Genomic DNA, 15614 nt, shown 5'->3' on the forward strand with positions numbered 1-15614 from the left:
CCACCTTGTGCTCTTTCCTCACTTCCATGGTACTATTTTGACACAGTAGAATTTCTGTGATGTGTTTTTATTGATGGCAACCAAAGAGAACCTGGGTCTATATAATGCATCCCAAAGTAAGGCTAAAGATCCAATAATTGCCATTCCTAGGTTATCGTCGCTAAGTTGTACTCCTACTGAATTGAATTTCTACTTTTAATCCTGGAGTAAATCCTTTTTATTTAAAATGATCACTTTCTACCAATGAAGTGGAAAAGCTTAAGATCACCCAGTAACACATCTGGTTAAAGTAGCATTGTGTTGCATTAAAGAGCAAGTTGTTAACTTTATTTTAGTGTAACCTCTGCCCTCTAAGTGATTAAATACCTCAACAGATGGTGTTTCAGTGGCTTAACAGACTCAACTTTCATGCATGTGGTCTGGATTTGAAGGGAGCTTACACTAACAAGAGGAAAGTTTCCTTTCCATCTTAAAGACTGTAAGGATCCTGTGGGCAGTTTCAACCCAATTCTCAGTGAGCTTAAGACCACAAAACAAAAAATAAATATTTGCTGCAGGATTGAGGCACAAAATCAGTGTTATTGTACAATATAGAGGCATCCAATGAAAACCCAGGTACACATAGTTCTAATTACCTTCTCAGCTTTCTTAACTGTCCTTCATGTCGATGCAATTTCACTTTAGTGACTGTATGTGACAACAGGGGGTGAAATCTATTCAATGCTACTTTGGATATAAGCCAAGAACACAAATCCAAAAACCGAATGAGCTTAGTGCATAAAAATTTAAGCTGATGTTGCAGTGTATACTGAAGGGCCCCAGACTGCCGAGATGTACGCCAATGGACAACGCATTAATCCAAGATCCTGTTTACTTCTTGAGTGGGCGGAAAAGAACCCATGACAAGGAGAGCTTTGGGGTTGTCCCTGGAGTCCTGGCCTGTCCCTCGTGTACAGCAGCATAAGGCTAGCAGTTACAATTCTGAACCATTGATCCAGAAACATGAGTTCTAATCCCACCATGTCAGCTGGACAATTTAACTTGAAGTAATTAAATAAACATGTAATAATAAATAAAGCATTCTCTTTAACACTAGTTTTGAATTAACTGCACTGTTATTAAGACCTACCTGATTCACTAATGTGCTACAGCAAAAGAAATTGGTCATTCTTACCCAGGCTAGCCCGTTTATGGTTTCAGACACACCAATCAGAGACTTTTTCCCAGGTGAAAATGGCTAACACAAGGGGGCAAAATTTTAAGGTGATTGGAGGAAGGTATAAGGGGGATGTCAGAGGTAAGTTTTTTTCATAGAGAGTGGTGGGGGCTATGTGGGAGGGAAGGGTTAGATAGATATTAGAGCAGGATAAAATGTTGGCACAACATTGTGGGCTGAAGGGCCTGTACTGTGCTGTAATGTTCTATGTAATCCAGTAACTATAGGACTATCTCCTCAGTTCAGGAGCAATTAAAGATAGTCTGATTAGTAAATTTGCAGATGACACAGAATTTGGTGGAGTCGTAGATAGTGAAGAAATTTGTCTAAGGATACAGTGGGGAAATAGATCAGCTGGATAATTGGGCAGGATGGTGGCACTTGGAATTTAATCCCGGCAGGTGTGAGATAATGCCCTTTGGGAAAAAGCAATGATTGCTCATTTGCTGCTTGCCTGTGGTGTAAAAAGAAAGACCTATATTTATATAGCAGATTTCACATCTGCCCCAAAGTATCCTACAAACAGTGAAATATGTTTGAAATGTGGTCACTGTGGGAAACATTGTAGCTAATTTGCGCACAGTAAACTCTCAAAAGTGGCAAAGTTGTACAAACCAAAGAATTCATTTCAGTAATGTTGAGCATTGGCCAGACCTTGGCCGTCACTCCTGTGTCTTCTTGCCCCACAGAGAGGCTTGAAGGGGCTTCTTAATACTACTCTGGAAATGATTATTGGTCCATTTGTAAAACAGCTGGTCCACTCGTGGGCATGCGCGTGGCTTTAAGTTTGATAGGTTTTGGAAGAATACACTTGCCTGTCCTTAATGTTAATGGACAAACATATTTAATTATTTTTGATGATTATTTAGGGAGGAGCCTAATGCTCCTGCTTGCACAGCTAAAATACTGTAAAAATGTAATCTACTGGATTTGCATTGTAACAGAGTTCATTGTGTGAGACTTGCAGGGTGAGGGGTTGAGGATCCACAAATGAGTGGGGTACCGAATACTTATCGCTGTGCTGAGCAGCCTTTACCACATTTCATGTGCTTTGCTTTGTGCAGCAGCCCCTGCTTGACCCATCTGATCTCTTTACTTTCAGGTTGCTTTTGACTCACATCCTCATATGCGTGCTTCAGGACTTCCTCCGAGCCTGCCCACAATTCCTGGGGGAAAACCGTGAGTTTTGTTACCTAGCCACCTTTGCCTGGTGAGGGGAGTGTGTGTGCAGTGGGATGGTGAGGGGACTTAAATTGAAACACCTAACTTCTTCAAAAATGACAAGCACTTCTCTGAAACCCTTTTTTCTGATCCATCTCTTTTTCTAGCAACTCCGTAGTCGCTGTTTTCATGCTGAGGCTTTTGAGGCCTATATTCTGGAAATAAAGCTTCTTTAGCAAGACAGGCTGGGGATCTGTGCAACTATCTGACGTTGAGACTGTTCAAGCAGCTGGTGGCTGCTGGATAATCTCGGGTGCATATGTGCAGATCTCAACTGGGGCTAGAGCTAGGATGACCGGTAGTTGTCAGTCAGACCAGGAATTTGTTCCAAAGTCCCTTCTCACAACTGGTGTGCATTTGGATATGAGGCCTGTCCCATTGTTTATGGCCTTCATCAGTCAGGGCATTGAGTATAAAGTTGGGAGGTTATGGTGCGGTTGCACAGGAAGCTGGTGAGGCCGTACTTGGAGTATCGCATTCAGTTTTGGTCGCCCTGCTGTAAGAAAGATGTTATTAAACTGGAAGTAGTGCAGAAAAGGTTTACAAGGATGCTGCCAGGACTTGAGGGACTGAGTTATAGGGAGAGGTTGGACAGGCTAGGACTTTATTCCTTCGAGTGCAGTAGAGGTGATCTTATAGATGTATATAAAATCATGAGGGTCATAGATAAGGTGAATGCACTCTTTTTCCCAGGGTTGTGGAATCAAGAATTAGAGGGCATAGCTTTAAGTTGAGAGGGGAAAGATTTAATAAGAACCCGGAGGGCAACCTTTTTACACAAAGGGTGGTATGTCTGTGGAATGAGCTGCCCAGAGGAAGTGGATGAGGCAGGTACAATAACAACTTTTAAAAGACAGTTGGATAGGTACATGGATTGGAAAGGTTTATAAGGTTATGGGCCAAAGGCTGGCAAATGGGACTAACTTGGATGGGAATCTTGGTTGGCATGGACCAGTTGGGCTGAAGGGCCTATTTCCACGCTGTAAAACTCTATGATTCTATATCTGGAAAAGTAAATAATCACTTAGCAGATATAAGCAGGGCAGATAGATTTTATTTTAAATGGTACCATCCTCAGGCAGGGAGACCCTGGATTGATGACTGACCACACTCCACTTCAGGTGCTGGAGACTTTCAAATCTAAATGTTTGATGGAGTTCTTTTGACAAAGCTTGGCACACAATTTAGCTTGTGCTCTGTCCACACTTTGCACTGCCCAGCGGTATTAAAAAGTGCTAAGCCATAGCACAAGGCTGTCAGGCGCGGTATGAACAGTTGTTTACAAACGTGCGTTATTGGCCCCTAACCTGCTGCCAGAAGTGACTTCTAGGGAGTCTGCTTCTGACTCCACCTCACTGTAGTCACTCTTGGGTCAAGCATTTGGACACTTTTTTTTGCTGCCTTCTTTAAAATATAAAACTTCTTTTGCCATCTCTCAACAGCAGCTGATTCCCATCTGTCTGTCTCCTCCCTCTCCCTACCTATCCACTGTCTGGCCTTCCCATGTTTGAATTCCCTGATTCTGTGGTAGTGTGACTGACTCCTGGGTTAGCCATTTTCCAGGGCAGTTAGCAACAAACCAACCGCACCCCAACTTCTTCTGCCAAACTTAAACTTAGAAGCCTTAACTCTGATGTTCTACCAAGGCAGTCTGTTTGCTTCCAATCATGAAAATTTGGCTCTTTCTCCAGATGTTTAAAAGGCATGCTGAGGACTTTATGTCCAGCTAATAGCTAAATGTGCTATATGGTAGCAGCTGCATGTTCTATTCTGATTTCTCTGGAACCAAATATTAGAACTGGAGTGGAAGGCAATGGTGAGAACCAGGATGAGTTTCTAGACAAGGATGGAAAACACAAGAAAACAGTATCAAGAGTAGGCTTCCACGTCCCTCAAGCCTGCCTCACCATTCGATATGGTCAAGGTTGACTTATGCTGGCCTCAACTCCTCTTCTGTTTCAGTTCCCCATGATCTTCAATTGCTCGATCTTTCCAATATTTATTCATCTCCACTTTAAATATATCTGATGATCTGGCCTCCACCACCCTTGGAGGCAGAGAATTCCCGAGATTCACTGCCCTCTGAGAGGAGGAATTTCGATGCACCTCGCTTTTAAATGACCAGTCCCTTATTTTGTAACCATGTCCCCTTGTTTGTGACTCTACCTGAGGGGTGACTTTTTCATACAATGGGTGGTACGTGTATGGAATGAGCTGCCAAAGGAAGTGGTTGAGACAGGTGCAGTGACAACATTTAAAAGACATTTGGACAGGTACGTGAATAGGAAAGGTATAGAGGGATATGGGCCAAATGCAGGCAAATGGAACTAGTTTAGATGGCATCTTGGTCAGCATGAATAAGTTGGGCCGAAGGGCCTGTTTCCTTGCTGTACGACTCTATGACTCTCCCACTAGTGAAAACATCTCCACATCTACCCTATCGAGCCCCCTTAGGATCTTATACATTTGAATAAGGTCACCCTTCATTCTTCTAAATTCCAAGGAATACATGTTTCAAACTGTAAGTCCAGGGTCACACTGTAGATCGTTGAATCAAGTTTAGAAAAAAAGCAAAACCTGCTAATGGGTTATTAAAGCTGCTCCTGTTCCTAAGGAATTTCAAAGGGGAACTGAGGGATAAGGTTTCTTCCACAGTGGTTGATATTTGGGATGCGCTGCTGAGGGGATGGTGGAATCAGAGGCAATTATATATTTAAGAGGCATTTTGATAGACATTTAAATAGACAAGGTGTAGAAGGATACAGCCCTAATGTGGGCAAATGGGATTCATGTAGATGGGAAAAAGATCGGCATGGACGTGGTGGGCGGAAGGGCCCATTTCTCTGCTGTACCACTCTGACTCAGCCCTCTGATAGGGATTCACTGTAAAGTTAGGCCATATGGGGATTAATGCATAGTTTTGCAGATAATCAGATACAGGGGTTTTAGCAAATATATTCGGGAACTGGGACTAATGGGATTGCCTTTAGAGTATCTGCGTGATGGCCCATATTGTCTCCTTTGCTTTTCTATGAATTTGCTTGTTTTCTGATGCACAGTACTGTAGGTGATGTTTATAATAGACAGTATTGTCCGCTAACTTACAGCCTTTTGATCCCAGGGCCTACTCGTTCCACGTAAGTGCCGACAGTCAGATGCAGCCTGTCCCATTCCCTCCTGACGCCTTGGTTGGTCCAGGCATTCCTCGGCACGCTCGGCAGATCAACAACCTGAATCACGGCGAGGTTGTGTGTGCCGTTACCGTCAGCAACCCCATGAGGCATGTGTACACTGGGGGCAAAGGGTGCGTCAAGGTGTGGGACATCAGCCAGCCCGGCAGTAAAAGCCCCGTCTCTCAGCTTGACTGTCTGGTAAGGCAACAACCACCACGTTTGTCATTTATATAATGCTAAGACTAAAAGCAGCAGGATTGAGCATTTAATGTTGTACTTGGAATGTTCTAAATCACTTCAGATTGTCAGGAATATAATTACTGTAGTAACAAACAGTATGCACAACATGAATTCACCACAGCAAATGAGGTGACCAATCAGTGAATCAGTTTGGTAGCGGTAAGGAAAATGTTGGTCAGGACATTCAGAATTTTTATTCATTGCTTGTGATCTTTTACATCCATCTGTGGAAGTGGGACCTGAAGAATGAATTGAATGTGCACAACTTTGACAATAGCAGTCTCCCTTTCTTTCCCCATTTTTTCTGATTTCCCCAATTAGATGGCAGAGAGGAGAGCCATCCTCAGGCCTTCGCTGAAGCTGCTTCATGCAGAATCACCAGGAGAATCATAAGAACAGCTAAGAGCAACTCTAAAGTTGCATTTATTCCCTGTGGAGTAGTATATGCTGCCCAATATCTGCCAGTGCCTGACTGGAATAACTATACTGCTGCAATCCACTGCCTCCCAACACCACACTTTAGCACATTGGGAAACTCTGTCATCCAAATGCAACAAGTTAATGATGAAGAGCAGATTTTAAGGCCTACTCTGAGGCTCCACCAGGATTGCCAGAAGATCTAAGTTAAGGATGTATTCAGTTTTCCCTCATTGTACTACGGTTGAGGAATGGAAGGTTTTCCTACACAGGGCCCTGCACAGTTAATAGTTGCTAACACACATCAAGATATTGCAGATGTTGGAAATCAACAAGAAAAGAGAATGCTTGAGATAGTCGGGTTGGTCAACATCTGTAGAGAGAAACAGTCAAGTTTAAGTTTCAGTACATAAAATGTGCTGGAGGAACTCAGTAGGTCAGGCAGCATCCATGGAGGGAAATAAACAGTCGACGTTTCGGGCTGAGACCAGGGTCTCGGCCCAAGACGTCGACTGTTTATTTCCCTCCATGGATGCTGCCTGACCTGCTGAGTTCCTCCAGCATCTTTTGTGTATTTCTCCAGATTCCAGCACCTGCAGAATTTCTTGTGCCTTAAGTTTATGTTTCAGGTGTTGACCCTTCTAAGAATGGCAGGCACCCAAAGCAATACTTCCTCCCACTGCAGCCTGTCTGCTGATGTTGAGGTGTGCCACCTTGTGTGCCGATCCCTTTACCCAGTCCAATCAAAATCCGAGCCAATGCTAAGAAGTTTCTGCTTGCCACACCAGATATTTGTTTGTTTGACTCTGAGTCTCCATTATTTCTGTGATGCAGACTTGCAGTCGCAATGAATGGGCTCTCGAAATGGTTAAACAAGTTTTGCTTACCTCTACCACGACTGACAGAGGGACAAGGTTGTTAGTGATGAGCTAACCCATTGTCTTGGTTTGACTGCTGTGGCCAATCATTGTTAATTGTAATGTATACTATCAGCCCTGACTCAATTGTGAGCACTCTCACCTCTGACCCAGAAAGGTTGTATGTTTAAGTCCCACACCAGAGACTTGAGCACACATTCTTGGCTGACCTTCCCCATGGAACACCAAGGGAGCACTACGCTTTTGGAGCTGCTGCCTTTTGGATGTGCTGTGAAACTGAGGTCATGTCTTCCCCCTCGAGTGAATGTAGAAGATCCAAGAAGAACCATCAAATTCTCCTCGGCTTCTTGTCAGCAAGACTAAAACGTTGCTGTATGTGGGTCCTTGTTAGAAGTCGCATTTCCTACAGTAAGAGTGACATTGTCTGCAAAGTGTTTTAGTGGATCTGAAGCTGGTGAAAAGCGCTTTATTAAATGCACATCTCTTTTATTATCCTGGGTTAATATTAGGTTCGAAGCACTCTGCTTCAATGGGTTGTTCATTGATGGAAATGTTTTCCTTTTTCTCTCGCTTTAGGAATGATAGGGGAAGGGGAGTGACAGTACACTGTGGTGTACTGCACTCTCCCACTATTAGTCAGAGGATGAGTTGCAGTCATTGTTCCACTCAGTGTTGGTGAGATGAGTACCAGGCAGCAAAATAACCAAAAGGAAGTGAAACAATGTTCATGAAAAAAAACTTCCAGAGCACTAAGAAAAGAGAAGCAAAAGTATCTTACCCTTGAAAGTAAATGTTTCCAGTATAAAGAACCTTGGGACCTCTCAAAGCTAATGAGAAGTACTGCAGTTACTTTTGTATTAAGACTGTAGCAGCCACAGAAAAGTCTCACAAGCAGCAACCAGATCCTTTCTGGGTGTGAGTTGAGGGATAAATATGAGAATACTGCCAGTCATTCCCCTTCTTCAGAAATACTGCCATGGGTGTGCTGCATTGTTGGAAGTACCATCTTTGGTATGAATCATTAAACTGAAGCCCATGCACTCTCCATAGTGGAGGCAAAAGATTCCTTGGCAATATTTCACAGAAGAACACGGGAGTTATCCCAGTGATCTAGCCAATATTTATCCCCCACTCAGTATGTCCAGAGCTCTTTATTCCTGTTGTTACCATTTGCCGATGGCTAGAACTTGCTGTACACCAATTGGCTGCCACTTTTATAACATTATAACCCTGACAACTCTTCATGAAGTGCTTCTTTGGCTTTAAGACAACATTCTGAAAGGGACATGAAAGGCATTACATAAATGTAGGGCTTTCTTTAATGGATTATTCAAAGCATTCCAGATCAGGCCTCACCCTGGTGTGTAACTTTCTGGATATAGGTATTCCTTGATTAACCAATGTTTGTTTTATGAATTTTCACTATACTACCATTGAATGTTTGGGTTACATGCCTTCAACTTGCTATTTGCTATGAGGGATAATGCTCTATACCCCACCCATAGGAATACACAGTACCAAAAGATGCATTTCACCCAGCCTCTTCAATTTACAAAATTTTCCTTCACAAAACATTTTCTAGGAATTCCTCCCTTTTGTAAATCAAGGAATGGCTGTAATGAAAGCCCCATTTAACAACATGCCATGGGCAATAATTAATGAGCAGCAGCGAAGGAGAGAAATCTGGATGATTTCCCTGTCCCTAACCATTAGGTACTGGGGGCAAGTGCACTGCCTCCATCACCTGCTCTTGAGATCAGCTAATTGGGCTGAGTCTTAGAGCTGAACCTTGGGTCTTCCTTGATTCCATGGGCTATAGTTAGACCACAGTCTTTTCCCCAGGGTTGGGGAATCAAGAACTTAGAGGGTTTAAGGTGAGAGGGGAGAGATTTAATAGGAACCTGAGGGACCACCTTTTTCACCCCAGAGCGTTTGTCAGTATATGGAACGAGCTGCCAGTGGAAGTGGTTGAGGCAGGTACATTAACAACATTTAAGAGGTACCTGGACAGGTACGTGGATAAGAAAGACTTAGAGAGATATGGACTAAATGTGGCAAATGGGACTAGCTTAGATGGGAATTTTGGTCAGCATGGACCTTTTGGGCCAAAGGGCCTGTTTCTGTGTTCTATAATACTGGGATCAGTGGGAGACTTCCCAATTTACTTGTGTGAAATGGAATTTAAAAGTCCCAAATGCTTTTCTCTTTAGATGGTGTTGGATTAAGTAGGAATCCATCATAGAGGCTATCTCACTGTTACATCTTCCCGTTTTTCTCAGAACCGGGACAACTACATCCGTTCCTGCAAGCTCCTGCCTGATGGACGCACTCTGATAGTGGGCGGGGAGGCCAGCACGCTTTCCATCTGGGACCTGGCAGCACCAACTCCACGAATAAAAGCCGAACTGACCTCGTCAGCTCCCGCCTGCTACGCTCTCGCCATCAGTCCCGACGCTAAAGTCTGTTTCTCGTGTTGCAGTGATGGCAACATTGCCGTGTGGGATCTGCACAATCAGACCCTGGTCAGGTAAGGCACGCTTGGGAATGTGGGCAGCCAACTCCTTTAATCCCACTTCTTCTTCCCTGGGGATTGCAACTTGGAGCTCTACAGGTGAAGGCCGCCCCCAACAACCTTCCCTGATTTCTGTTCTTTATGCAAGAACCACCTAAATAAACACTGGCCAAATGTTCAATTGCGCATGATTATTAATTTATCTTAATGCTTGGTTTATTTGTCAAGTGAAAATAAGGGCCAATACCTGCATTAAAAGATTGATGCTGTTGGGAATATTACATAATTAGAGCATTAATAAGAAGCACCTTCACACAATGGAACTGTATAACAAGCCTGGCCAAGTTATAGGCATGCTCACCTGGACTCACCTATATGACATTGTTATTTAATGATTCCCTGTGTTGAAGGATAATATATTGGACTTCAAATCGCTGGCAACAGACTGTAATGGATCAAATTGATCCCTGAAAACTTTATCTGTACCACTTGGAATAGCAAAGCACTGATTAACAGGCTTCCTGACAGCGGAGCTGTATGCCTTCATCAAAGCATCTTGTAGAAGTTCAAGAGAGTTGACAATTTTTGCATGGTCATGTTAAGGTACATCCTGTGGTAAACGTCCCCATAGTGTGGAAGAGACAGACGATAGCCTTTGCACCTTTAGTGCTCACAATAAAGGTGACCAGTACCTTCTGGAAGAGAGAAATGGGAGAAACAGATATAAAAAATAAAATGTGAATACTTCCAATTTATAGGGTAAGATTGATGCAGCCAAGAGTTGAGCATTGCAGTGATAAATGTGCATTCTGTCTGTATGATGTTTGAAGTTTAGCGGTGATCTTCATTGACAGCAAGCATCGTTACAGATGGCCTTTAATTTTACCTGGTCTATTTTGCAATCTGTATCTGCAGGCAGTTCCAGGGGCACACAGACGGAGCCAGTTGCATTGATATTTCAAACGACGGGACCAAGTTGTGGACCGGTGGCCTTGATAATACTGTCAGGTGCTGGGACCTGAGGGAGGGACGACAACTTCAGCAGCACGACTTCACCTCGCAGGTACAGAGTGTGAGAGGAAGTATGGGGGTGACAGGACGGGGGGGGGGGGGGTGATGGCAAGTGAGTGCTGTGCAATTGGTGTTGATGGTAGAGTTGAGGGAGGAATGTGTTCCTGGATGCCAGTAAATTTTGCTATTCCTCTGCAGTCCTCAATATGTGAACCCTTGCTATATTTACGGTCCTGTAACACCAAGGATTAGAATGTTGGCTGCGTGCACTAAACACAATATGGTGATGAATTTGCCTTCAACTCCATTTCCAAAATTCAGATCCAATGACTCCAAATTTCAGTACAACTTTCATGCACAATCACATTGTGTTGTCCATGCACAGCCATGTCAAGCTGCTGTGATCAAGGATGAACTTAAAATCATGGAATTGTAATTGTATAGAAATTGGGCATTCAACACATTGCGCCCATGCTGACTCTCTGCAAGAGTGATCCAGTCAATCCCTTTCTTTGGGTTTTTTCCAATAACCCAATAACCCTGAATTTTTCTTTCCTTCCTCAAGTATCAATCGATCTACAGTTCAATACTCTTCTCTTGCCTGGATGAGTCCACCCCCTCCCCCCCCTCTCCCCCCCCCCCTCCCCCCCCCCCCCCCCCCAAAAACACTCAAGATGCTTGAGAAAGCATCCCCTTGATTGATGCCCCATCAATCATTCCGTATATTCACTCCTTCCGTCACTGGCACCCAGTGACTGAAGTATATTAGGGAGTTCCTTATATCCATGCAGCCAATGCCTACCTTCTTGCTCATCTGGGAGACGAGGCTGTGGCTGCTAAGCGAGGACGTCCTCCTGCCTTCTTCCCCCTACTGCTCTTCAGGCTCTACCTCGTGGCCCTCGAGCTCTTGGTCTCCTTGCTTTGGCTTGCTGGATGATGCAGCATGCAGTGCATAATGACAAAGTCTCCCCATCTGTTTGGTGTGCACAGCAAGGTGCCCCAGAGTGATACAGGCAGCAAAATCTTATCTTGGACCCAGCAATAGTGTTCTCCACTATCATCCTGTGTCTCTGTTGTGTCTGGATTCAGCTGTTGTGATTGGAGAGCCCACTATAGTGTGAACAAAAGAATTGTGCGCGCTCCCTGGAAATGTAGCATTGACCAAGAGAAAATTCTCCTAATGATCCTCAACAACCCATGTATTGTGAGAGCGCCCAAGATGCCACCTGTTGTTCAAGAAATCAAAGTAGATTTCCGAATATGGCCCCTCAGTGATTTCTCTGATGCACCAGTTAGCATCAAGATAGACAGCTGCCATTTGGAAAGGAAGTTAGGAATCAACATGATCTTGACTTCCACAGAGGGAAAAGTCCAGGCATAAGAGTGTGGTCAAACATCTTCCTGCGGACTGCCACATATCTCGGTGATGACAGTCTTGGATAACTTGAGCTTGCAAATACTTTGCTCATCATTGAGGCCCAGGTAGAATACGTTTTCTCTGGAAATAGGCTTTCCACAGACAGACGCACCTTTGCATCCTGAGATCCCAGCCACAGACAGACCTACCTTTGCCTGTTCTGAGATCCAAGCCTACTCTGAGTAGCTAGAATGGATGGAACAATACTTAGTAAAGGACTAATTATTATAAAGAGTGACAATAATTAGTAAGGAAGTGCTGCTAGTGGTGTCATCACTAAGGCACCCAACAAACGTGTACCTCAGTAGCTTAATGCTAGGGAAAAAAAAGCACACGCAATAAATTGTTTCACACTCTCTGGCTTTTGGAAGATGCCTTGTCAGGCTTCCTGATGTCCCTTTAAATGGATAAAAAGCATTAAATATCACGTGCACCGTCTTACTGAGACTGGTCCATGATGGTCGTTGCGTGAAGCTTACTGCTCCAGTTGTCAGATAGGGAGGCAATGGGTGTTATGCTGATAATGACATCATTTGGTGCATAGTTGGCACATGGAATACATCAGATGTGGAAACAAGAACGGTGCACAGAGTTGCCAGATCCATTTGTGAGTGTGGTGTAATTTAATCTGGAAATCGTCTCCAGCACAATCTGCTGCTTGTAAATTCGAAATTAGACCACATAGTGCCCAAAAAACATGGTATGTTTCCCGATTTCTAGCCTTTAATATCTCAGCTCCGGCTGGTTTGTTATTGCTCAGTCTATATGTGAGTTTTTGAGCCTTGTAAGTGAGTTAGCTAATGGTGTCAAGAGTCCATTGCAAAGTAGCTATATTTCCCCAACATGGGGGAACTAAAAGTTAATGTGGAGCTACCATATTGTAATTCTTATTTCCGCACCCCTAAGAGATAATTCTAACAAAGGGTCTACATCCAAAATTTTAATTCATGTTATAGTTCCTGATGGGGTCTGTTATCTTTATATCTGTGTTAATTTTGACTTTGGCTAGTAGAGTAAAATGGGTGACATTGATTCAGGCACCTGGTGCACACTTCACCCAGTTCTCACTTCCATTGACTCGTCCAGTGAATGCAGGACTGATCCGATCACACTTATTGCTCAAGGTCAAACGACCCCCATCTTCACTTCAATATGTGCTGTAAACAGACCCTGGGTCATTTGTTTATTTACAATGAAACAACCATAAACCGGGCTATTTAAAGTAAGTTTCCCTCTGCAAATGATGAAGCTGCTAGAAATTCTATGGGTTGTGTTTCAGATTTTCTCCCTGGGGTACTGCCCGACCGGTGAGTGGCTCGCGGTTGGCATGGAGAGCAGCAATGTAGAAGTGTTACACGTCAACAAGCCGGACAAATACCAGCTTCACCTTCATGAGAGTTGCGTGCTGTCACTCAAATTTGCCTGTTGTGGTAAGGAATATTGTTTTGTTGCAGCCTTGCATTAAACCGATGCTGAGGATTTCTTTTGTTTATTGCCTAGCCTTAACGGCCCTTGATCTGAGAGTGGCTTGCCATATTACTTTGGAGGTCAACCACATCACAGTGGATCTGAAGTCACATCGAAGCCAGCATGTTTCCTTCCCTGAACCAAACCCATGACAACATGGTAGAGTAATGGTGGTGCACGCTGTTATTCCAGATTTATTTAATTAAAATTTATATTTCCCTGCCGTCATGGTGGGATGTAAACTTGTTTCTCAGAAGTAGTATGCATGTCTGGTTTACCAGTCCAGTAACCCAGCTGTTATGTTAACATAAACCTACAACAACAGCAGAGTTGAGTACCTTTATGTTAATCTGAAATGGCTCCTGTGTTTTAATGTTTATGGTCCATTTATATTTAATTCTTTCATGGTATGTGGAGATTATAGGCAAGGTCACAATTAATTGTCCATTTGTTATTACCTTCTATGGGATAACAAAGCCAAACAGCGTGAAAACATGCCCTTTGGCCCATAATGTCCATTGCCAACTATGCCTACGCTGACCCCATTTTATTCTCTTCATATTCCCATCAACTCCCCGCCCCGCCCGCCCCCCCCCCAGATTCTACCATTCACCTACGTAGTAGGGGCAATTTACAATGGCCAATTAACCTTCCAGCCTACACTTTTTTGGGATGTGGGAGGAAATAGTTGAACTCAAGGGAAACCCATGCAATCACAGGTAGAACATGGAGACTCCACACCAGACAGCTGCGGAGGTCAGGATTGAACCTGGGTCATTGGAGCCAAGAGACAGCAGCTCTACAACTGCACCCACTCTACTGCCCGTGCAATACTTCGTTAGCCACATTGGTGAACTGCATTCTTCTTGAAGTATTTCTGTCTGTGTGGTGAAGATACTCTGACAGTGTTACTGGGTAAGGAGGTCAAGGGTTTGGACCCAGTGCCAATGAAGGAACTGCTACATGTTTCCAAGTCTGAATGATGAGTGACTTGGAGGGCAATGAATAAAAGTAATATAAGCATTGCCTTTGTCCTCTTAAGTGGTGAACATTGCAGGTTTGGGAGATGCTATTTGAAGAAGCAGAAAATGCTGGGGATATTTAGCAGGTTAGGCAGCATCTATTGAGTGGAAAGCAGAGATGTCACTTCACGTCAGTCCCATTAACTGGAAATGTTAACTGTTTCTCCCTCCATGAATGCTGCTTAAACTGCTGAGTATTTCCAGCAACTGCAGAGATTTGTATTTCAGTTATCGTAGAAACCTTGGCCAAGTTGGCCTTGAATGGTAGTGACTTTATGCACATGCCCTCTTGGTGAGATCATTCCAAGGTTCCACCAAAAGTTTACTTGCCATATTGGTGATATTACACAAGGTTTAAAAACTCTGAAGTGATGTTTAAGCCTCCTCTGGTTAACTGTTTAATTTTCCATCCTATTCACAATAGAACTTTAATCTGATCCATGTTCAAACAGTGCCAAACACTGGCAGTGTGTTCAAACTGTCACAGTCCCTAGGATTCATGTCTCTCTGTAAGTTGTTGGCCCCTCACTGGCACAGTCTACTGTGCTCTCATTTTTTTCACCCTTCCTCTGTGTGTTTGATAACGAGACAGTTCAAAATGCTAAGCTTCTTTTAAGCATCTTTACTGACAATGAGAATCCATCACTCTGCCAATGGAAAAGCTTGCTTCTTTGGTCACAGCGGAGTTTTTAGTAGGTTCAGCAGAAACTTGCTCCTCCTCTCACAGATACATGACTTCCACTAGTCAAGTTTAATGAAGTATTTACTCCACGTGCCAGCTAAATGGCTAACTCATGTACATCCCGCACAGTGCCCCAGATACTATTTTCAAACCTCTTGCCTTTTAACTCCAAGTGCAAGTCTAGAATGGCTCTACCTACCTGTCATTCTTCACCTCTCCTCAGTCCACCAATCGCCTTGGGCTCCCATCTCTCTCCTTCTCACTTCTTAACCACTCCTTCTCTCCTCTTCATACCAGCCATCTTCCCTGTGTCCTGATACAGGGTTTCGACCAAAACGTCGACAATTCCTTCCCTTTA

General features: G+C 43.7%; 1 protein-coding gene across 5 annotated transcripts in view; it reads left to right on the top strand.

Annotated features, from left to right (window-relative positions):
• The window catches only part of LOC127582672 (transducin-like enhancer protein 4), a 180018-nt gene that overhangs the window by 158577 nt on the left and 5827 nt on the right, over window positions 1-15614 (top strand). For all 5 annotated transcript variants that reach the window (XM_052038192.1, XM_052038195.1, XM_052038193.1 and 2 more), the window contains exons 14-18: window positions 2319-2395; window positions 5559-5808; window positions 9425-9672; window positions 10573-10720; window positions 13365-13515. In XM_052038192.1, coding sequence (XP_051894152.1) covers window positions 2319-2395; window positions 5559-5808; window positions 9425-9672; window positions 10573-10720; window positions 13365-13515 — 874 coding nt within the window. The remainder of the gene's footprint in view (window positions 1-2318; window positions 2396-5558; window positions 5809-9424; window positions 9673-10572; window positions 10721-13364; window positions 13516-15614) is intronic.

This window comes from Pristis pectinata, chromosome 24 (assembly GCF_009764475.1).
Source record: "Pristis pectinata isolate sPriPec2 chromosome 24, sPriPec2.1.pri, whole genome shotgun sequence".
NCBI classification, from domain to species: Eukaryota; Metazoa; Chordata; class Chondrichthyes; order Rhinopristiformes; family Pristidae; genus Pristis; species Pristis pectinata.